Below are 23,050 nucleotides of genomic sequence, written 5' to 3'. Positions count from 1 at the left end.
GGGGAGGTATGTTGTCATAAGGTGAACACCGGGTATGTTTTCCCCGGTGCACATGGTCAACTGAGCACCTTCCCAGTTTTTAAGCCGTGGTATTACTTCACGGACACAGTCAGCTGTTTCTTTGTTCGAACAGTCAACCAGTATAAAACCTGGTCGAAAGTGTATGCCTTCAAGCTTGAGTTTGTTCTTCCAGCCATTGTACATTTCCTCCATCAAGAGGTCTTCCACTTTTCCTTGCTCTTTCCGGGTGAGAATAGATTATAGAGAAGGAAGAATTGCTAATCTTATACTCTTGGCAATGTTTGCGTAGCTGACTCTAGCACCTACTGTCCTTCTGGGCACAAAGGAGGGTACAGTAGTTTTTGCTGAACTAGGTTTAAGTTGTGCCGTAGTGTCAGCCCTGCTTTTCTTGGCAGTATTTCCTTCCTTTGGACTTATCTCAGCTGTGAGTCTTTTCCTCGGTTCTGAGATGTTCTTTGGTCGGTTTAAGGCTTTCGCCTTTGCCTCTTCGGGCGTTAAGCCCTCTTTGAGAAACCGCGGGTACCATTTAGTACCTGCGCCACTCAAACCTGTCGATTTTCTGGCATCACCGAAAGAAAGTGTTAGTACAGATGATCGTCTAGTACTGGTCGAAGGTTGTGGGATGGTCTCTTTAGAGCCCACAGCCTTGTGACTTTCATTTTGTTTTTTACTTGTTGAAGTTGCAGTTGTTGCTAAAGGCGTTGGACCAAGTTTTGTTTCCTTGGATCCTTTGCCTTCCTTACGTTCTTGTAATCTCCGAGTAGGAGTTAAAGCCTGGCGTTCAGTATTTTGGATATGAGACTCTGCCCGATTCGCCAGGTGAGTTGCAGTATGAGATCCTGCTAATTTGTTTAATTTGTTTAAGTTTTCCATAAACATCCCACGAGTGTAGGGGAAAGGTATGTCCGCCGTGTCATAGCCCCTTCTAACACGGTAAGCCCACAGTTGCTCACTGAGGTGGGCAGGTATCAGTGAGATGCACGCTAAAATACAATCTGTTAACCCCGACTGCAAACATCAATCCGATGGACACGTGTTATCCCGGATTGGGGTGATTTATAGTTACTCTGAGATTTTCACACTTACACTTACTTAATTTCACTTACTTCACACTCACTTTTACACTTACATAGATTATTACTACATTCACATCATATATCAAGAATTACGCACATCATTACAACATACATGCACATGAACTACAGGACAACACGACTACTAGTAGTTCTTTGTTGTACTTACAAGCCAGACCGACATCGGATTTCCCGTCCGCTGAGTGGTCAGCGGGCAGGAAACACGTAGTCAGCAAGCCTGTAGCTAAGCCCCTATACCACGTCAAGGTGCCTACCACGTAGGAGTATAAGAATTCTTACTTAATAAAAATTTATTGACAGACGATACGGAAATCCGTACTTAGGACGTGTGCGAGTTAGGCTAAGTTGATGCTAAACCAAATGGGAGATTTTTTGCACTGCTCATATTTAGCCATTTATCAACACATCAGTGTTATATTTTATATAACCAACTGAGTAATATATTTATATATATAAATAAAACGATATGTCTTTTACTTATGACAGCCTGACTTCGACTGACTCTTTATTTATTCAATATATAATATATATTACAACTAATAACTACAGAGTTGTAATTATACTACTTAATTATACAACATCTTCCTTTTTATAACTTAGACTAATAATCTTAACCTAGGTCCATGGACTTATTTAGAAATTATTAACTTAAATTATACAATCCAAAATCTTACATTCTAAATTTTTAAAATGATATTATTATTAAAACATAAATGTATATTCTTAGTATATAGGAAATTTCGAACTATTCGCAAAATATAAATTACAATAAATTTTATGTGGTTTTATAAGTTAACCTTTCAGGAGGAATTATTTTTCTTCCACTTTTTGATCTCTGAATATTTTCATTTGTTTTGAAATCACCTAAATCGTTATTTTGTTTTACAACTTCTTCAGTTTCTGTTTCTATGACTTGTTCTTTTTCTTTTGTACAAATTTCTTGAGATGTTTCAGTTATTTCAATATTTGGTATTTTTAAAATATGTTGCCTATTTCCTCTATACTCTACTCCACTTAAATCTTCAACTAAAAATGATCTAGGCTGTTTACAACTTTCTACTATTCTTCCTGGAATCCATACTGACCTAGGATTTTTTTTAAAATATACTTTTTCTCCTACCTCTATAGGCTTTAGAGTTTTTGAGGCTCTAATATTATTTTGTGACGAATTTTGATTTGTTTTTGAATAAGCATTATCTTCTTTTACTTTGTTGGGCAATTTAGACTTTAAATTATAGACAATGATGGTAATTTCGTTCAGAGTTTTCTAGCCATTAAAAGTTCAGCTGGACTAGTAAAATTAGTTTTAGGGGACGCACGATACTGAAGCAAAGCTGTATAGTAATCCGCTCCCGTTTCTAGACATTTATTAAGTAACTTTTTAATAGTTTGTACTGATCTTTCAGCAAGACCATTTGACCTTGGTGAATATGGACTCGACGTGATATGATCAATACCCCAGTCAACACAAAAATTTTTGAAATCGAGAGAATTAAATGGCGGGCCATTGTCTGATATTAAGTATATTGGTATTCCATGACGTGAAAATATGCTCTTCAATTTTGTTACAACTGCTAAATTTGAAGAACCCGAGTTTAACCATTCAATCTCAATATATATGGAAAAATAATCTACTACTAGCAAGTAAGTTCTTTTGTTAAATTCGCAAAGGTCTATACCTACTTTGAACCAAGGAATTGAAACTACTTCATGACTTAGCAAGTCTTCTTTGGGATTAGAGTTCCTGAATTTTATACAAATTTCACAACTAGATACTAAATTATAAATATCATTAGCCTTCTTTTAAACATTTTAAAAGTTTTTGATATGTCTCATCGTTTTTTACGAACTGTTTTAAAACTTCAATATCATCTCTCGGTAAAGCAATTTGAGAAGCTATTGAATGACAATGAAGGTCTATATCTTTATCAATATCTGTAAATGATTCAGACTTTAAAGGTGCTCGAGATAATGCATCAGCGACATATAAATGTTTTCCTGGTTTATTAATTACTGTTAAATCATATGCTAGTAATCTAAGCATAAATCTTTGCAGTCTTGAAGGTATTTGATGTAGAGGTTTATTAAAGAGAGATACTAATGGTTTATGGTCGGTTTCTACAATAATATTGTGACCGTACACACATTGATGAAATCGAGTGCAACCAAAAAGAATAGCAAATAATTCCTTTTCTATTTGCGCATAATTTATCTGGCACTCCGTTAAAGACGTAGATGCATAAGCAATTGGATTTCTTTCATGCATAATTACAGTCCCCATAGCTACCTTTGATGCGTCTGCTGACAGAGTCAACTGTTTAGTAAGATCAAAATATGTTAAAACTGGAGCTTTTGTGATTTCTTTTTTTAAATTATTAAATGCTTCCTCTTGAGCGTTACCCCAGTCCCAAATAACATCTTTTTTTAATAAATTTCTAAGATGAAAGTTTTTTGTTGACAAATTCTGAATAAATGAACCTAAATAATTAATCATACCTAGAAATCGTTGGAGATCTTCGCTATTAGCGGGTGTAGGAAATTCCGTAATTGCTCTTATTTTATCAGTGTCTGGTTTAATACCATCTTCATTGAAAATATGTCCAATGAATTTTATATTAGTTTAAAAAAGTTTTGATTTACTTTTGTTGAAACGAAGACCTACTTCTGTTGCTCTCTTCAAGACCTTATACAAAATATCAAAAAAAAGTGGTGTGGAGGCAATTTTCCGAGATAAAATGGCTATGACAAGTATTAAAGTTCGAGACACAAAAGTAATATTTGAAAAGAAAAATAAAGTGAGTGTAATTGCAGAATTGGAAACATCAGAAATGGCAAAAGATGTCTTAAAGAATGGTAAAAAACTGCATGGCACTCCGATTTATATTGAAAAGGACTTGAGCGTGACTAAACAGGAAAATAAATCAGCTTTATTACAGCTGAAAAGAGATCTGGAAGCCATCAGAAAGACTCACAAAATTTATGTTAAAAATGACAGTATAAATATATCAGGAAAATGGATGCACTTTGATAAAAACAAGAAACTAAAGTGCAAAGATGGTGACGCTGTTGAGCAATTAAAGCAATTGTATGGTGAGATTGAAGTGGAAGAAGTGCTCGAGAAAAACAAGCTTTTTAAAAAAATAAATCAGCCAAAAAACTGTTAGTAAAAAAGGAAATCGTTAAAGATGCCAAACAAAAAATTGAAAAAAATGCAAATGCCGCCAGGTCAGACACTAAATTAGCATATAAATTTAAAATATTATCGTATAATGTAGCTGGTTTAGCAAATAAGTATAAGTTTATAGAATTTATGAAGTATGTTAAAAAATTCGATATATTTGTATTATTTGAAACATTTTTAGTAAGTAAGACAGATTATATTGAAAACACATTTATAGAATACAATCTTCATTGGGTGCCTGCAACAAGAACAACAAATAGAGGTCGAGCCAGTGGAGGAAAATTGTATGGTGTACGAAAGCAATTGCAATTTTGCGGTACTGTGGTGTTCAAGCACATTATGAACTCAACAATAATCGAGATAACCACTACTAATCAAAAGTTATGTTTAATCCCAGTTTACCTAAATTGCAATAACTGGCTAAATGATCTCAATAACTTATGTGAAATATTAGTGGAAGCTCAGAACGAAAATGTCATGATAATAGGTGACTTCAATGCACGAATAGGCAAAGAACAATGTCTGGAATTCAGCCCAAATATGAAGTGGACTGAATTATTGGGCCACAGAGTAGCAATGGATACAATTGTAGATAGAAATGGCAAACAGTTACTAGAAATTTGCAATTCATTTGGTGTCACCGTGTTATATGGCCGCACTAAAGGCGACACAGAGGGTACATTTACGTTTATCAGAGGTGTAGCAAGGTCAACGATAGATTATTGTTTTGTGAAAGGAGTATGGTTAATAATAACTGAAGAGTTTCAAATACGTGACATGATATACTCGGATCATCAGCCACTGGAAATTATGGTAAATCTAGATGCCTCTAATTTAAATGAAAATAAAATGCAGTTGCTACCGAAACTGATATGGAAAGATAAATATAAAGATCTGTACCAAGAAAAGCTTGAAGAATCGCTTAATGCATGCGAAGGTAGTACATTTGCGTCGAAGGAAGGAGATGACATTCTTCAATATTGTGTAAAACAAGCAGCAAAATCGTTTCAGGGTAATTCGGTGGGTATAAATAGGAAACAAAAATGGTATGATTTTGAATGTGAAACTGCAAGAAAGAAATCATTTAAATGGCTCAAAACAGTTAAAAAAGGTGGTGATATAGCTGATTTAGAGAAATACAAAAATGTAAACAGAGAATACAAAAAGCTGTGTGATGAGAAAAGGAAGTCATATTTCAATGAAATGGCAATGTCGATATCCCAAGCAGCTGATAGTAAATCATTTTGGAGTGGAGTTAAAAAAATAAATCGTGCAGATTACATAAAAGGAATTAAAGTGGACGCCGAAGCTTTGGCGGCACATTTTAAAAACCAGTTAAATAGCAATATAGTAAGCAAGTCTTTCAGTTATGCCCTGCCGTATGTAATAAATGAAGCGTTAGATGCTCCAATAAAGATTGAAGAGGTCTATGCAGTGCTCCAGAATTTAAAAAATAACAAAGCCGCAGGTGAAAACAGAATTCCAGCTGAGTTTTTAAAATATGCCACGCCACAATTTATAGAGCATATGGCTGAATCATACAATTATATATTTGAAAATGCAGCCCCACCTGATAGTTACAAAAAAGCCATAACATTTCCCCTATTTAAAAAAGGTGACCCAAATAATGTAGCAAATTATAGAGGAATAGCATTTCTTAATACATCAGCTAAAGTCTTTACAACACTCCTGTATAACAGAATTAAAAATTGGGTTGATCAAAATAACATATTAAGCGAATTTCAAGCTGGATTTCGAAAAGGTTACTCCACGGTAGATAATATTTTCGTCATCACTAGTGTAGCGCAAGAGTTTATTGCAAAAAGCAAGAAGTTATATGTTTTTTACGTAGATCTTAAAGCTGCTTTCGATACAATACAAAGAAACGTACTATTTTACAAACTAAGCCAGCTGGGTCTTTCAACAAAAATTTTGAAAATACTGCAAAGTCTATACTGCAACAATGAGTCAACAGTATGGGACGGAAGAAGTACATCGAGATGGTTCCAAACGTGTACCGGAGTGAGACAAGGTTGTGTCTTAAGCCCTATATTGTTTGCACTGTTCGTTGATGACTTAAGTAACTTTCTTTCTGGTGGTGTTACGATTGCCAATATGTGCCTAAAAGTACTATTATATGCTGACGATATTGTGTTGTTTGCAGATTCTCCAATAATGTTACAAAATATGATAGATGAATTAAATAGATATTGCAACTTATGGGGACTATCTATAAATACAGACAAATCAAAAGTGATGGTATTTAGGAAACATGCTAGAAGATTGAGAAATGATGAAAAATGGTACCTTAACGATGATCAATTAGAAGTGGTTAATAATTATAAATATTTAGGAATAAATATGAAATATAACGCAAAATTCGATAACCACTTGAACGAGAAGTTAAAGGAAGCTAAATTGGCTATTAATTGTACCTAGATAAATGTCTTAGGAAATCCAAAAGTGTCACTGCTCGTAAAATACAAAGTTTTTGAAGCCACAGTTAAGTCAGTTCTAAATAATGCAGCGCAAATCTGGGGTGTTGATAAATATGACGCAGTAGAAAAATTGCAGACATTTTATATAAAGAGAACGTTTCGTTTGCCGAAAAATACCCCAAATTATATGGTGCATTTAGAAACTGGTCTACCGACGCTATATACCCAAACATTAAAATTGCATTTTGATTACATAAATCGTGTTAGGAATTTGCCAGACAATAGGATTCAAAAAACATTAGCGCAGTACCTAATAAATGAAAAAACATTATTTTTTGAAAAGTGGTCAAATCTGCCATCCGAGTTAAATATAACTAATGATTTGAGTATTAATGAAAACTGGAAAATGTGGCAAAAAAATATAATAACGAAACTAAGTATTGAAGAACGTAGAAATTTTGTAGAAACGGCAAGAAACAGTATATCGAGAGATGCATATAGTAAGTTGAATTATGATCTAGGTGTCAATAATTGCTTTCACGAGTAATATGACCTAGAAACAATAAGGACAATCTTCAAAACCCGCGGCGAGCTCCTACGATTGTGCTACGTACCGCATGAAAGTCTAGACACGCTGTGCACGATATGCAACCTTAAATTGAAAGGCGATGTTATACACTTAGTAGGTGAATGCCCAATTTTTAAAGAACATAGGTTGCTGTACTTCGGTAAACCCGCGCTCGATGTCAATGAAACCATACGGTTACTGAATGGCCCCAACTGGAGATTGTTAACGGCGTTTATTAAAACTACATTTAAATATAGGCAAAATATTATTAATGAAGACTTTTAAATTAACTTATATAAAATCTATTATTTTTGTTAAAGTAATTTAATTTAATTTTTATGTTGTATTGAGCTCATAAGCAAGAATACCTATTTAATATTTATAAAAATTGGATTAATTAGTTATTAGTTAATTAGCTATTAGATTAATCTAAATTTCCGGCAGACGGCTAAAATGCCATAGCTATAAGCTTTATGTATATTTATTATAATTATATGTATTATAATTATTATATAACTTCGATGTAATATAATAACTTTAAAATGAAGTAAAAATAAAGCTACTACTACTACTACAAAATATCATTATGCGCTTTTATTGATTTCGCATAAATAAGGAAATCATCTAAATAAATTATAACTCTAATATCATTAAAAAGACGAACCATTTCTCCATGGAATATTTCTGGTGCTGCGTTGATACCAAATGGTAGAAGTAAAAATCTAAATCGACCAAAAGGAGTGTTGAAAGTACACAACTTTGAAGAATTTTCATCCAAGGGCACCATCCAGAATCCTGAACTTGCGTGCAGAGAACTGAAAACTTTTGAACCAGCCATCTTCGACCTACACTCATCTAAATTAGGAAATGAAAATCTTGGCCTCACAATAGCTTTATTTAAATTACGAGGATCTAAGCATAAACGGATATTGCCATTTTGCTTAGTAACTAACACTATTGAACTGACCCACTCAGTTGGTTCAGAACTTCAGTAATAACTTCTAATTCCATCATTCTTTGTAACTCTTTTTTAAGTGGTTCAAGTAGACTAAAGGGCACTCTACGTTGTACATCAACAACTGGTGTACTATTGTCTCTGATTTCCAATTTACACTTATTTTTGAGCTGACCAAGACCATTGAACACGTCTGAATATTTACCAAAAATGTCTAATTCGTTACAATTGTTTATTTCTACTTTATTATTACAACTTACTGCGTTTACTATTTTAATTAGATTTAACTCAACTGCTAAGTCCAGACCCAGAACATTATTACACTGCATATCGACCACATGAAAAATAGCCTTTTGTCTAATATTGTTAAATAACAAATCCACATGAACCTTTCCTATTATAGGTAATTTTTCACCACTAAAAGTTCTTATATTATTAAAAAATTTTTCTAATTTAATATTATTAAGTGTATTAAAAGTAAATACCGACAATAAGTTTGTTTCCGCTCCAGAATCTACCTGGCAGTTCACTTTTACACCTTCTATACTGACATCAACATTCCATAATTTATTTTGTGCAAAAAACTTGTTTAAGTTTTTGCTCATTGTTCCAACAAATAAATCGTCATCAAATAATTTTGTTTCTTCAGACACGTTTTTTATATATCGGCTTTTACGGTACTGTTGTTGTTGTTGCTGCTGCTGCTGCTGCACTGATGAACGACTAAAGCACATTTTTGCATAATGATTTGGCTTTTTACATATATGGCAAATCACTCCATCGGCCGGACATTTGAATTTATGTAATTGGCCACACTTTTTACACTCTTTTTTACTATGTTTTTGTTGTACCGAAACGGGTCTTGCAATCCGTTGTTTTTTTAGTTTTTTAGCCCAGCAATCACGTTTTCTTTGACTGTTGTTGCATTTTCTCGTGAAATTTCAATGTTTTTTGCTATTTCCAAAGCTTTACCCCATTTAATATCACCTTCACTTAAAAGACGTTCTTTGATATGTTTAAAGTTGAGGGAATAGCCACAAATAAATATATCTCTAACCAAATCTTCACGCAGATCTTTAAACTCACATGTAGTACTCAAGTTTTGTAGCGCTGTTGCGTATTCGCTTATAGTTTCTTCTGAGTTCTGTTGGCGCGTAAAGAATTTGTACCGTTCCATAGCCACGTTAGCTTTTGGAATAAAGTATTCACTGAACTTTTTTAACACATTTTCTAATTTTACTTCTTCTATATCCATGTTAAATAAATTAAAAATGTCAATACAATCTGCCCCCAAGTGGTGCAGTAAAAGTGCAACTTTGCGACGTTCTTGTTGTTCTTCTAAATTCGTTGCAAGCATAAAAATATGGAACTGCTGGAAAAATTTGACTATTTCCACTCATTTTATTATGTTTAATTTCCTTTTCTATTTCTTTTTCATCACCTGACACCATGTTATATTTTATATAACCAACTGAGTAATATATTTATATATATATACGTAAAACGATATGTCTTTTACTTTTGACAGCCTGACTTCGACTGACTCTTTATTTATTCAATATATAATATGTATTACAACTAATAATCACAGAGTTGTAATTATACTACTTAATTATACAACAATCAGTACATTATCGGCACAATTTTAAATTTCCGTCATTTAGAACGCAACTTAGGACGTGTGCGAGTTAGGATAAGTGGCGTTTTAAATGAGGGAAATTCTAAGTTATGCCGATAATGTAGTGATGTGTCGATACATGTTGATAAATGGCTAGATGTGTGCAGTGCAAAAAATCTTCCATTTGGTTTAGCATCAACTTAGGTCGTGTGCGAGTTAGGCTAAGTTGCGTTCTAAATGAGGGAAATTCTAAGTTGTGCCGATAATGTAGTGATGTGTCGATACGTGTTGATAAATGGCTTAATGTGTGCAATGCAAAAAATCCTAAAAAATCTCCCATTTGGTTTAGCATCAACTTAGCCTAATACTATGTTCAGACAGCCAAATTTCCTTAGTTTCGGAAAAATGAAACTAAGTTAGTTTCGAAAGTGTTCATACTGCCCAAATTAAGGAAATCATATGTTTTTTGTTTACATATGGAATTACATGCTCAAAACACTATTTGTATTTGAAATATTTAAATATTTGATATTGAAATTAAAAAATTTGATTTTTGAAATAAAACAGAAATAAATAAAATATATAATATACAAAAAATAAATAATAATATGGAATTCTTATTAAAATATATTTTTCAAAATATTTGCCATCGTCAAACTACTGCAAATATAATAAGTAGCGCCTTAGACAATGATTTACAATTGGTGAAGCAAAACATTGTTACTTTACATCAACAAATGGAGGACTGTTATAAAGCTTTACTACTTGGAACAACGTCATCTGTACCAAGACCATTTTGGAAATTTGTAAATATATCATCGTACATTGAAATGATGTTATTTAATTTTTTTTTTTAGAACCGGCAATCAGCATTTTGGAACATGTGCTGTCACACGGAAGATGTTTTTAAAACACATTTTCGTATAACTCGAAAAAGTTTTTCAGTTCTGTGTGAGTTGTTAAAATCTTTTCAAAAAAAGGACACTAATTGGCGTAAAGCGGTTCCTCTTGACAAAAGAGTCGCAATTGCTTTATGTGCGTTAGGATCTTCAGGGGAATACAGGGTAGTGTGTGAATTATTTGCCGTTGGCAAATCTACAGTATGCACTATTGTATTGGAATTTTGCAGTATTGTATGGGAAGTGATGTCACCTACATATTTAAAAAGATTTCCATTAACACAAGAAACCGTGGCAGAATGCGTAAAAGGTTTTGAACTTCTCGGATTTCCACAATGTTTAGGAGCCCTTGGTATGTACTTATAAATTTAAATGTAAAAGTGTTTAATAATAATTTTATTTAGATGGATGTCATATTAAAATACGTCCAAACTCAGAGGATGCAGTTGATTATTACAACTATAAAGGATGGCACTCAATAGTTTTATTAGCTTTAGTGGATTTCAGGTATGTGGATTATTATTTTTCACTCTATTTTAAACTAATACCATTTAATAGGTACCGTTTCATGTACGTTAATGTGGGAACTCCTGGACGTTGTAATGATTCGTATATATTTGAAACATCCAACTTGAAAAAGATGTTAAATACGTGCAACTTATTAAGGAAAAATAAGAAAAATATATGCAACTTGGATGTGCCAGTATATATAATAGCAGATTCGGCATTTAGGCTAACCCAAACTTTAATGAAACCATATCCATTTAATGTTGATATGCCGCTTGTAAAAAAAAATTATAACTACAAACTTTCGAAATGTAGAAGGGTTGTTGAAAATGCATTTGGACACTTAAAAGCACGATTTCGACGAATAGGAAAGGGTTTAGACAATAGAATTAATAATGCAAATATTATTGTGAGTGCTTGTTGTGTGCTGCACAATTTTTTAAATGAAAACAACGACCACATTAATGCACAATGGTTAAAAGAGCTGAAAAATATTGATAAAAACCAACATCCTGACCAACACCCCATTATTTTTGATATGGAACCTATTGCAGAAGAAATAAGACAAGCTGTTGCAACTTACTTGAGTATGTATATATTTATTTATTAACTAAAAAATTATTTAACATATATTAACTTAATTTTTAATTATTTACGTCTTATTAAAGTAATGATTAGATTACTTATTAACTAAAAAATTATTTAACATATTTGAACTTAATTTTTAGTTATTTACATTTTATTAAAATAAAAATTAGTTACTTTTTTGAACTTTTATTATTTACATTTACTTATTTTTGTTTTTTTAAAAAATCTAGAAAAACATCTTTCAGTTCTTTAGAATCTTGAACAAATTCATGAAGTTCTTCAGTTTTTTTTTTTGATTCTTGAAGCAACTCTCTTTCAGTTTGCTTTATTGATTCTAAAGAACTTGATAATTTTTCATATGAATTTTTCAAGGTATTTAATACCTCTTCCTGAAAATAATTCAATCGTTTTCTTCTTTTAGGCTGTGGTGATGATATTGCAGTCGATGATGAGGTGGTAGGCACTTCTGATAATATTGGTGGCAATAATGTTGACATAGGGGATGATGACATCGCCATTTCCTCCTCCAGATATTCCTCATGAAAGTCTGCATCTAAAATATTGGAAAAACCGTTAAACATTAAAGATAAACATAATAAAAATAACAAATAAATAACAGATTGCATGAATAATTTATTTTTTAATATTTATTTACCATCAATACTTTCTATTTGAAGTTGTTTGATGTTTTCACTTTTGAAGCCACCTATTATTTTTTTCACCCGTTCATAATAGACCCATCTAGAGGGTGAACCACCAGAAGGGCCAATTTTGCAATTTTCCTTTCTTTAAATTAAAAATTAAATATTATTATTATCTTCATTACGTTAATTCCAAATACCTGAATTTTGAGGTCATGTTATTTATTTTCGTTTGCACTTCTTTGGGGTTGTGCATAAACCCGAGTTGATTTAATGCATCGCTGATTTCTTTATGCACATGTCCGTTCTTGCGTGCACCACGAAAGCCTTCCATATTGCACTCCCAAACCTCCAAAAGTGCATTTTCTGCTGCTTGGGTCCAACCGTACCTTTTTTTATAACTCTTCTTCTCCATCGCCAATTCTTAACTGTTTAAATTTTATTCAAAATATTTTCCCGGTTTTGTTAAAGTCAGCTGTTTTTAAAAATACATGTCACTTTTTCGTTATCTCAATGTTATCTTTTGCTTAAAAGTTGTTATTAACATAGTTGCATTTGAAAATTCCCTTAGTTTCATGCTTCGTTTCAGCGAAATTAAGGCTATTTTCCTTAGTTTCGTTTTGACATTGAAACTAAGTTGTGTATGGAAAAAACAACTTAGTTTCGCTGAAACGAAGATGAAACTAAGATTTTTACGAAACTAAGGTGTGTCTGAACAGCATATAACTCGCACACGTCCTTAGTCTAACTCGCACACGTCCTTAGATGTTTAAATTTCAAACATCTTTATATTTTTTCAAAGGATTATCGAAGATAAATTATTAATTAAAAATAATACAATTTATTATTGTATATATATATATGTATATATAGATCGTGTGTGAGTTATACCATGTTTTTCATCACGAACTTTGCTGGCTGGAATCGACTTTGAGCTCAAAACCAGCAACCAAAGTCGATTTTGCCATATAAAAATAGGCACAACAAAACTCGAACTTTAGTCGAAAGTTGGCTTCATTTAATACCTTTTCCTGAATAGAGTGCTGAATTTAATGCGTTATCGATAAGTTTTGAGTATGAAAATGGCGAAAGGACATTTCGTTTTGTTTACACTTTTGTTTGTTTACATTTGTATTGACGTGTGCTTATAAGATATATGTAAGTAAATTTTTTGTTCAGCAAAATATTAAATCCTGTGTTACAGATTAGTAAAGGCTATGCATTTTTCTGTTGCCATATTTAACACTGCTCCCACAGGTCACTCGTTACGTCTCTTATCATTTCCACTAGTCATTGAGGAAGGTCTGGGAAAATTAATGCGTTGTCTCAACATCTGTTGCAATCTGTATGGCTTCAGATAATGTCGATATCCTGGCTGCTATAACCACATTTCTTATCTTCTCATTCAACCCATTTGTGAATGTACTGAGGCCTAATTGATCTGTCATTTTTAGTATGACATCTCTATTCTCATCTCCTTACTCTGAAATGTATATTTGATTAAGCATTGCTATTTGTTCTTCTATTTTTAAAGCATATTGAGCAATCATTTGTATGCCTTGACGCATTCTAGTAAGATTGTTTTGTATAATTAAGGGATTGGCTTTTGGTTTGTAAATTGTGTTTAGCTTCTTAATAAAATTTTTTATTGTGTCATCTTCTTCACTTGCAACCAATTTATTTTTAACTCGATCAGAAAGTTTAGTTGATCTTACAAAATTTAGTAGAATGGTTCTCTCTACTTCATCCTTCAACGAATCTGAGTAGAATTGCAAAGTACCGGTAAATTTAGATAGACTCTTTACATTTCCATTAAATTCAGGAATTATTTTTGAAGCTGTTAACATGTCAAAATTAGCCATTTTATCAAGTTTTGATATTGCACTGTCGCTAATCTGTTCTGATTTGTTTTTTTAAATATTTATTTATTTCATCTACTATTGTGTCAAACTTCGTTCTTACTAATTGTAAATATTTTATGTCAGTATTTCTTTCTATTTCTAACCAAATTTGTTTTATATAATTCTTAGTTATGCTAATATATCTATCAGTATAAGTTCTTTTCGGATTTTTCTTTAGATTAGATAATATATGTTTTAAATCTGTCAAATCCATTTAAAAATTTATCTAAATTTAAATATTTTTATTAATACATATAATAATATTATTGTTATTATGATTATTGCTATTAATATTATAGCAGTTATTTCTATGTTTTTTATTATTAAAATATCGCTTCTAGAATACATTATTTTTATATAAGTTTTTATTTATTAAAAAAAATTTTTCTTTTTTTTTTTACAATATCTATATAACACTATACATTAATATTTCTTAGTGCTTGCTTTTTTATATAATTTTTAAAATGAGAATGTATTTTATTCAGTAATAATATAATTAGTATAATAAATGTTAAATATATTATAGTGCTAGTGCTATCAGTGTTGATTGTTGTTGCTGCTGCATTATTATTGTTTATGACCTCCTCTTTGGTCTGTGTGCCACCCATTCTGAATTAACTCTTGCAGTTGTTGTTGCAAAATAGCTCTATTTTTGCCTTCTGCTAATTTTATTAATTTTTTTAGCTCTCCTTTTTCTCTTATAAACCTTCTCTTTTGGCCACCTCTTTTCTTTTGTGGTCTATTATGCTCTTCTACTGTTATTTCCTTGGTTCTTCCACCAGGATTTCTTCTACGATATTCTTCTAATGTTATGGGTTTTGGACCCGCTTCTGGATTGTTTAAAATTGCTTGTTGTAAAGTTTTCACAATTTTTGCAAATGTGTCATCAATTTCTTGTTGTGACATTTCCAGTTTTATTTATTTTTTTAAGAAAAATTTTTAAAATTAAATCATTTGCAAAATCAATAATGTACTGGTGTGTACTCAAATGTTTATTTAGTTTTTTTTTTGTGTGGAAACTTTTACCACAAACAAAACAATTATAACTTTCCATTCGTAGAATTAGAAGATGATTAGTTGATTAGATCCGTAGTGGGCAGGCTTCTTGTTATTTAATTGCTTTAGAGGATTTGAACTGCTTTAGAGGATTTGAACTGCTTTAGAGGATTTGAACTGCTTTTAGAAGTTTTGAACTGCTTTTAGAAGTTTTGAACTGCTTTTAGAAGTTTCGGTCCGTCAGGGGCAGGATCGCCATGTTATGATGTTAACCTGGTAGGTTCGCCATGTAATGATTATTGATCGCAATGTAATGATATGTGATGATTTAACAGGATCACCATATGTAAAGATGTTGTATTATTGCTATGTAATGCTATTCTACCATTGCCATATAATGGTTATTGCAGGATGTCAGAATCATCAATATATATATTAGCAGGTTTGCTGGATTAGGTCTTCTTGATTAATAATATTTAAATCCTGAAATAATTAAAGGATCTCCTATCGACCAATAAGAGTGGAAACGACCTATCAGATTATTGTTGAGTATTACTAAGCTCTTCAGCCGCTTAATGTTCTTTCAGCATCTAAATGCCGCATAGAACACGATTCAAATAAAAGACGTAGCCTTGTCTTAAGTTAAATTGAATCTATTTTATTATCAAAAATTATGGGTATTTATACTTATTCTAGCTTATTTACTAAACAATTATTATTTACTTTTCGATTGATTTGAGTAACCAATCAATGCATTGGTTACTCCCATAAATTACATTAATTGTTTTATTACATTAATTTTATAAACAAATACTCTTCTAACGCATTACAATAATACGTCATATATTGTTTTTAAAGAGTTAATGCACTTTCCAGAATTTAGGTCGGAATAGTGCAATGACCATACGTGCTTATCATGTCTTATGTTACAAATGCATATTTGTAACAGCATGAGTCAAACTATTTCTTTTAAGTAATATGATCAAAGTCAAAGCGTCAAACAGACAAAAGTGCATATTATAATTTATGACACATTTATTTTGTCTGAATGAACAGTGGCTTGTCACATATGATATTAACGTAGGTCATGGGCACTACAATATTATAAATAATATTCATAGTGATCAGACGTGTTTTTTTTTTGTGTGCGAATTTTTTCTTATTTATTTATTTATTTTCTTTCTACTCGCGCCTAAGCTTTTTATACTTAAGCCTTTTTTTTTTTGTTTGTTACACGTTTTATTATATATCTGCATTAAATCGGTAGTTGCATAATTAAAACGCAGTTAAACTTGTGTGTTTTACAAATATGGCCCCTGGGCCTCCCCTCATAGGGGGAAATAGGCTTGCACTCTTGGCAGATGGTCCCCAATCGAAGAAAAAACGATCGAATGTTAAAACAATTACAGACTTTCCCGGACTTCCAAAAATTCAACTGCCTTATCCAAAATATGTTGTTGTTGCCTCTGCCAACGATCTAAGATCTTTATCTGAGTTCTCTTGTTTTGCGGTGCAAAAAGCTCTATACGTTTTAAGTAAAAAAATTATATCGATTTCTGAACTAAGAGATGGTAACCTGTTGTTATTAGTCAAAGACATGTCTACTGCACAAAAGTTTATATCAGCTAAAGATTTATTAACTATTTGCCCAATTAAATGCTTTCTTCATAAGCAATTGAACACAACAAAAGGAACTGTATACGCACCGTATTTAAATAAAATGTCAGAAGAAGAAATAGTTAATGAGCTGAGTTCGCAGGGCGTAGTTGAATGCTACAAGTTCCCTAAAATGATCGAAGGTCAGTCCCATCCTAGCGGAGTTGTTTTACTATCTTTTAACACATTTACTTTGCCCGAAAAAATTGAAATCTCTTGGCGTTCCGTTGATGTGCGTGAGTATATACCAAACCCAATGCGTTGCAAATCGTGCCAGGTTCTTGGTCATACTGCCAAAAGATGCCGAAACGCTCCAGCTTGTGTAAATTGCGGTTTGCCCCCTCACGCCCCGTTTGACTGTTCCCGTACATTTTGTGTTAATTGTTCAGAACAGCACCCAGCCTCTTCTAAAGAGTGTACTAAATTTTTTCAGCAAAAAGAGATATTAAAAATTAAAACAAAAAATAAATGTACAATGCTGGAAGCAAAACAACTATATAAAGCACTACCTTCAGTCGATATCTCCAGCAACAGTTTCTCTTCTGTGGTTTCATCTGGCATTAATAAAACACCGCAATCTAATAATGTTTCAAAAAATACAATTACAACAACACTCTCTACAAGCTCTCCAGTTAAATCATCAACTTCGAAAGTGCAATCAAGAGACATAATAAATAACAATAACAAAAATATTAACTCTTTCTCTTCTTCGAGCTTACGTTCTACAAGCACACCATCTTACATCAATTCTTCCAGTACAAGCAGAATTAATACAAACAACGATGGAGAAAAAAAACAAAATTTGGAACCGGTCTCTCGTTCAACTATTGGTACTCATAAACCTGCAGTCTTAGAAGAAAGTAACTCTTTAATACACGATCTTAAATCAAATATTTCTACAACAAACACAATAATTGGAACTATCCCTAAATTTAGAAAAAAGCCCTCTACTAGTCAAGATTCTCTTACTAGAACAGATAGTGATGTAGTTTTAAGCGATGATGAAGTGCAAAAAAAACTCGACAAATATAACTTAAAATATAAAAATTAGAAACATAAAAAACAATGTTTATTCGCTATAGTTTATTTTTTTATTTTTTGCACAAATTTTATTTTATTTTATTTTTTCTTTTTAAAATAGATTATTTTCTTTTTATTTCACTTTTTTATGTCGTTAAAAATACTTCAGTGGAATATTAAAGGCTATATAAATAATTATCTTGAACTAAAACTTTTAATCAAAGATATAAACCCGGATATTATTGCTCTACAAGAAACTCATATAGCTTTCAACAGAAATAATATAATAACACCTAAAAATTTTGTGGGATAGTTTCACAACCTTCCCATAAATACTACAGCCAAACAAGGCATAGGAATTTTAATATAAAAACATATTCCACATAAACATATATACTACAACTCAAATATTTGTTCAATGGCCATTACAATTAATGCAGGTTTTGATTGTAACATTATTAATTTATATATTCCGCCTCAACAATTAATCTCAGCCTTTGATATTAGAAATTCTTTTAATAATATTAATACTCCTTTTATTGCTACAGGAGATTTTAATGCCTGGAGTCCTTTATGGGGTTCCAATGTATGCAACAGCAGGGGTAAAATTATTGAAGATGTAATTTTAAGCGAAAATCCCGTTATTTTAAACGATGGGTCTCCCACACATTTTTCTACTCGCAACACGTTTTTTCACATAGATCTTACAATGTGTTCAGCCGCCCTCACACCTAAATGTGCTTGGAACATACTTCAAAATCTGCACGGCCATTTCCCTATTGTAATTAGCTTACTATCAAATCTCCAATATGATAAATTTAAGCCAAGACTAAAGTTCAAAATCGATTTTGCGGATTGGGACAAATTCCAACAACTTTGTAAACAAAACAATAACAAATTCAATATAGTAGACGATAATAATAAAGAAGCAGCCAATTTGGCTAAAATTATTAGATCTGCAGCAAATATTGCGATCCCACAGACAAAGCCATCATATGTTAAATCCAAAATACCATGGTGGAATTCCAATTTACAACACTTAAGAAACGAAAAACAATTTTATTGGGAAAATTTTAAAAGATTTAGGTCCTATTCTAATTTAGTTTTGTATAAAAAGGCCAACGCACTATTTAGAAGGCAAGTCAAAGCCGCAAAATCTGAAAGCTTGGAAAAGTAGACATCCAAAATATACCCAAATTCAAGTACAAAAAAGATTTGGGCTGACATAAATAGGCTAACAGGCAGATACAATAACACTATAATAAGTTCCATTAACACCGGCTCAAATCTCCTGACGTTAAGTAAAGATATTGCAAATTTTTTTGGTATAACCTTGTCTAATTTCTCCAAAGATTGTCACTTTTCTCAACAATTTATAACTAATAAAAGTTTTTTCTTTCAGTATGATTATAGCCGTACATCATTATCTGCCGCGGCTAAGAAAATCGAGATTGATATTACAATAGTTGAATTTAGTAGCGTCATTTGCAAGGTTAAGGGAAAAACCCCGGGTTGCGATCGTATATCATACCCCATGTTACTTAATCTTCCAACAATCCTAATAAATAGATTAATCAAATTATACAATAACATTTTGATATTGGATAGAGACTTACGTAACAGTCGGATGTGTTTTGCACTCGCTCCTATTTAAGTGAAAAATAGTAAAAAGTATCAAACGTTCAGCGTCGGAAATTAAAAGAAAAAAACGAATAAGCGGAAGTGAAGGTTGGAACAATAAGTTGCGGTTCGAATTCAAATGCATAAAGTGATTAAATCAAATAATAGTTTTTTACAACTTAAAGCATCCAATTTGCGCGCGTTTTTGCTTTCTTTTTAATAAAATAAATAAGGCGCTCTTTTGTGGATCATATATTAATAGCCAAATAAGAGTAACTTTTTTTTTTTTTTTGTTTTATTTTTAAAAAAAACGTAATAAAAATCTGATAGAGACAGTCCTACAATTAATTATATAAATAAGACAAAAATAGCTAAGCAAATTGTTGACAGAGACAACTAATAAACATTTAATAGTAAAAAATTTGATATATATAGTTTATGTAATGCAAGTAAAATAACATAGAGTAAACAAAATAAATTTAAGTTAGTTGGTACACAAACCATATATTTTCGAACTAAGGGTTAATCGTAAATCTATCTGGCAAAATAAAAACATTGCATAGTTTTAAGGTAATTTTACAAATTATTTAAAAATAATAAAATTTTGTCAATTAACACAATCATGCATCGTACACCATCGAAGAACGTGAAGACAGCATATAATCCGTCGGCTAAAAGGATGTTAGCAGAAACCTCACCTGAAGATGGACCGAATTGCTCAAATTATACTCTTAAAGTAGGCGACCTAAGTGTAAACCAATTAAAAGACATAATTAAAGATGGTAACAAGGAAATTTTAGAAAAAATTTCCTACCTTTCCGAGGATGTTATGGCGCTAAGGCAAGAAAATGAAAGTCTAAAAAAAGAAGTGGAAAATCTCAAAGCATATAGGGCCTTAGATAGTAAAAGGATCTCTACACTTGAAACACAAGCAAAAAAGAAAAATCTAATATTCAAAGGTCTACTGGCGAACAAAGCAGTAGGTGAAGAAGTAGAAAAAATTTGCACTGATATTCTTCAAGTTTCGTCATCAACAAAAATAAAAGATGTTAAAAAAATGTCGGAAAAAGACGGTAAAATGACCATTCTAGTAGAGATGGATACTGAACAAAACGCAGTAGATATACTGAAAAAAGCTGGTAAGCTGGCAGGGACAGCAATATTTGTGGAACGGGACTTGACGTTCGAAAAACAGCAGAATAAAAGAATTATGCTGGAATTAAAGAAGCAAATACTGCAAGTAAGTACCAAACACCGCGTTGCCGTTAGAGACGATAAAATACGGATAGGAAATAAATGGTTTAGGTGGGACAGAAATAACAAGTTAATGAACGATAATGAAGATGCGGGTCCTGCTTTGCAAATTTTATATGGTACTAAGGTAAAAAATATATGTACGAATTATATTGAACTGCTCAATAAAATAAATCCAAAAAACTAGTAAATATTTCGGAAAGCTTTTGCACAGTAAAAAAATGCCAAACAACACAGCCAAATAAAATTAAAAAAGTTTCTAAAATTAAACATTCCGTAGATTTCAATAACGAGTCAGCATTACAGGGCAGCTTTAATCTGAACATATTATCATATAATGTAGCCGGTCTAAAAAATAAAACCTTACACAGCCAATTTTACGAATATATTTGTTCATTCGATATTATATTTTTATTTGAAACATTTTTAGAAGAAAAATTAGAAGAAGTAGTAAGAAAGTTACATAATTATATTATAGAATGGATACCTGCTAAAAGAACAAATATTTGCGGTAGAGCTAGTGGAGGTGAACTATATGCAATAAAGAAGCAAACACATTTTACAAATAAAGCTAACTTTATCGAGTCCGGTAGAAGAACACTTGTTAAATTAACCACGACTAACGGAAGCCTGCACATTGTGCCTGTATATATAAACTGCAATAACTGGGAAAGCGATTTTGAAAACTTTCATGATTTCCTCACAGATGCTGGACTAGAAAATATTATGATTGTTGGTGATCTTAACGCAAAAATTGGTGATAAGCAAGTTTACGAACATAATCCGTATACGCTGCAGATGCTAAGAGAAAGCAGAACTTCGAGGGACAGTATATGCGATAATAAGGGGAAAAAACTGTGTGAAATGTGTGAAAATTTCGGCCTATCTGTAGTAAATGGCAGAACAGATAGCGACAGCTTCGGTGAATTTACTTATGTAAGAAATAATGGTCGTTCTGTAATATATTACTGCATAATTAAAGGACTATGGTGGCAATTAGTCAAAAACTTTAAAGTTGTCGATTTAATTTACTCAGACCATATGCCAATAGAAGTAAATGTCTCGGGTCAGTTTTTCAGAAACCCAGAACAGGTGGAATTAAAATTACTCCCCAAGCTGTTATGGTCAGATCGAAATACACATAAGTTTGCGCTAAATTTAGAGCACAAGTTATTTTTAATGGAAGACAACCAACTAACAGCTGAAAATGGAATTGAATTGTTATCTCATTGCATTAAAAGAGCGGCACAACCCTTACAACCAAAACACTTACAAAGAAAATATAAGCAAGCATGGTATGATGCAGAATGCGAGTCAGCACGAAAGCGATCATTTTATTTACTTCACACTGCAAAACGGCATGAAGAAGTGGAACTCCGACAGTTATATGTATACACGTGCAAATAAAGAGTTTAAATTACTTTGTAAACGTAAAAAAAATTTATATTACTCGGAGTTAGCTAACTCCTTAAGATCAGTTAATGATAGCAAAACGTATTGGAATATGTTGCGAAAATTAAATGGACAAAAGTTCACCAAAAGTACAGAGTTAAATTCTACCCAGTTGTCATGTTACTTCTCAACGCTATTGAATGCTCAAGTTGGGTATGCATTTAGTTTCGCTATATCAAATATTAAAATAGATTTGTTGGATAATGTAATCACTACAGAAGAAATTAATAAAATTTTAAGGAACAGCAAGTCAAATAAAGCGCCGGGAGAAGACAGAATCCCCATAGAGTATTGTAAAGATATATATATATATTACTTATCATACTTGCGTCTAATTGGTTAACCCAAATTAGACGTATATACTATTCTTACAAACATAACTTATCAATAAATGGTGTACTATTAACAAATGCAATTGTTCCACATATGGTTTCACTTGAAACCGTCTATTCTATTGACACAGTTTTGACTTATGCATATTGCACATATGGTGCAATGTGCGGCTCAGTTATTTGTCATCAAAGAAATGACAAAATAAAGGCTCATATTACTTGACAATAGTTTGTCATAAATTTTATCAAAATAGAACTGTGTCAATGTTTACTTTAAAATAAGTGGAACAATTGAATGTTTTGTGATAT

The 23,050-nt window shown here is 31.9% G+C and overlaps 2 protein-coding genes across 2 annotated transcripts; both read left to right on the top strand.

Annotated features, from left to right (window-relative positions):
* The first annotated feature begins 10,501 nt into the window (after nt 1–10,501).
* On the top strand, nt 10,502–12,454 carry LOC119672252 (protein ANTAGONIST OF LIKE HETEROCHROMATIN PROTEIN 1-like). The gene is made up of 5 exons (XM_038083264.1): nt 10,502–10,681; nt 10,733–11,126; nt 11,179–11,281; nt 11,333–11,868; nt 12,291–12,454. Exons 1-5 carry the CDS (start codon nt 10,613–10,615, stop codon nt 12,410–12,412), a joined length of 1,224 nt encoding a protein of 407 aa, XP_037939192.1. The 5' UTR covers nt 10,502–10,612; the 3' UTR covers nt 12,413–12,454.
* A 4,262-nt stretch (nt 12,455–16,716) lies between these two features.
* On the top strand, nt 16,717–19,737 carry LOC119665240. Its single transcript, XM_038074527.1, has 2 exons — nt 16,717–18,048; nt 19,486–19,737. Exons 1-2 carry the CDS (start codon nt 16,717–16,719, stop codon nt 19,735–19,737), a joined length of 1,584 nt encoding a protein of 527 aa, XP_037930455.1.
* Nucleotides 19,738–23,050: the final 3,313 nt, after the last annotated feature.

This window comes from Teleopsis dalmanni, chromosome 1, assembly GCF_002237135.1.
Source record: "Teleopsis dalmanni isolate 2A chromosome 1, ASM223713v2, whole genome shotgun sequence".
In the NCBI taxonomy this organism is placed as follows: domain Eukaryota; kingdom Metazoa; phylum Arthropoda; class Insecta; order Diptera; family Diopsidae; genus Teleopsis; species Teleopsis dalmanni.
This window is presented reverse-complemented; position numbering and strand designations above follow the sequence as displayed.

What these genes read in the sequence shown, in the direction of transcription:
- LOC119672252 (XM_038083264.1), top strand. Translation starts at nt 10,613, where the DNA reads ATGGAGGACTGTTATAAAGCTTTACTACTTGGAACAACGTCATCTGTA. An exon ending in CAAGACCATTTTGGAAATTT is followed by an intron (nt 10,682 to 10,732) that starts GTAAATATATCA and finishes TTTTTTTTTTAG; the next exon opens with AACCGGCAATCAGCATTTTG. An exon ending in ACAATGTTTAGGAGCCCTTG is followed by an intron (nt 11,127 to 11,178) that starts GTATGTACTTAT and finishes AATTTTATTTAG; the next exon opens with ATGGATGTCATATTAAAATA.
- LOC119665240 (XM_038074527.1), top strand. Translation starts at nt 16,717, where the DNA reads ATGGCCCCTGGGCCTCCCCTCATAGGGGGAAATAGGCTTGCACTCTTG. An exon ending in TTACTAGAACAGATAGTGAT is followed by an intron (nt 18,049 to 19,485) that starts GTAGTTTTAAGC and finishes TTTTTCTTTCAG; the next exon opens with TATGATTATAGCCGTACATC.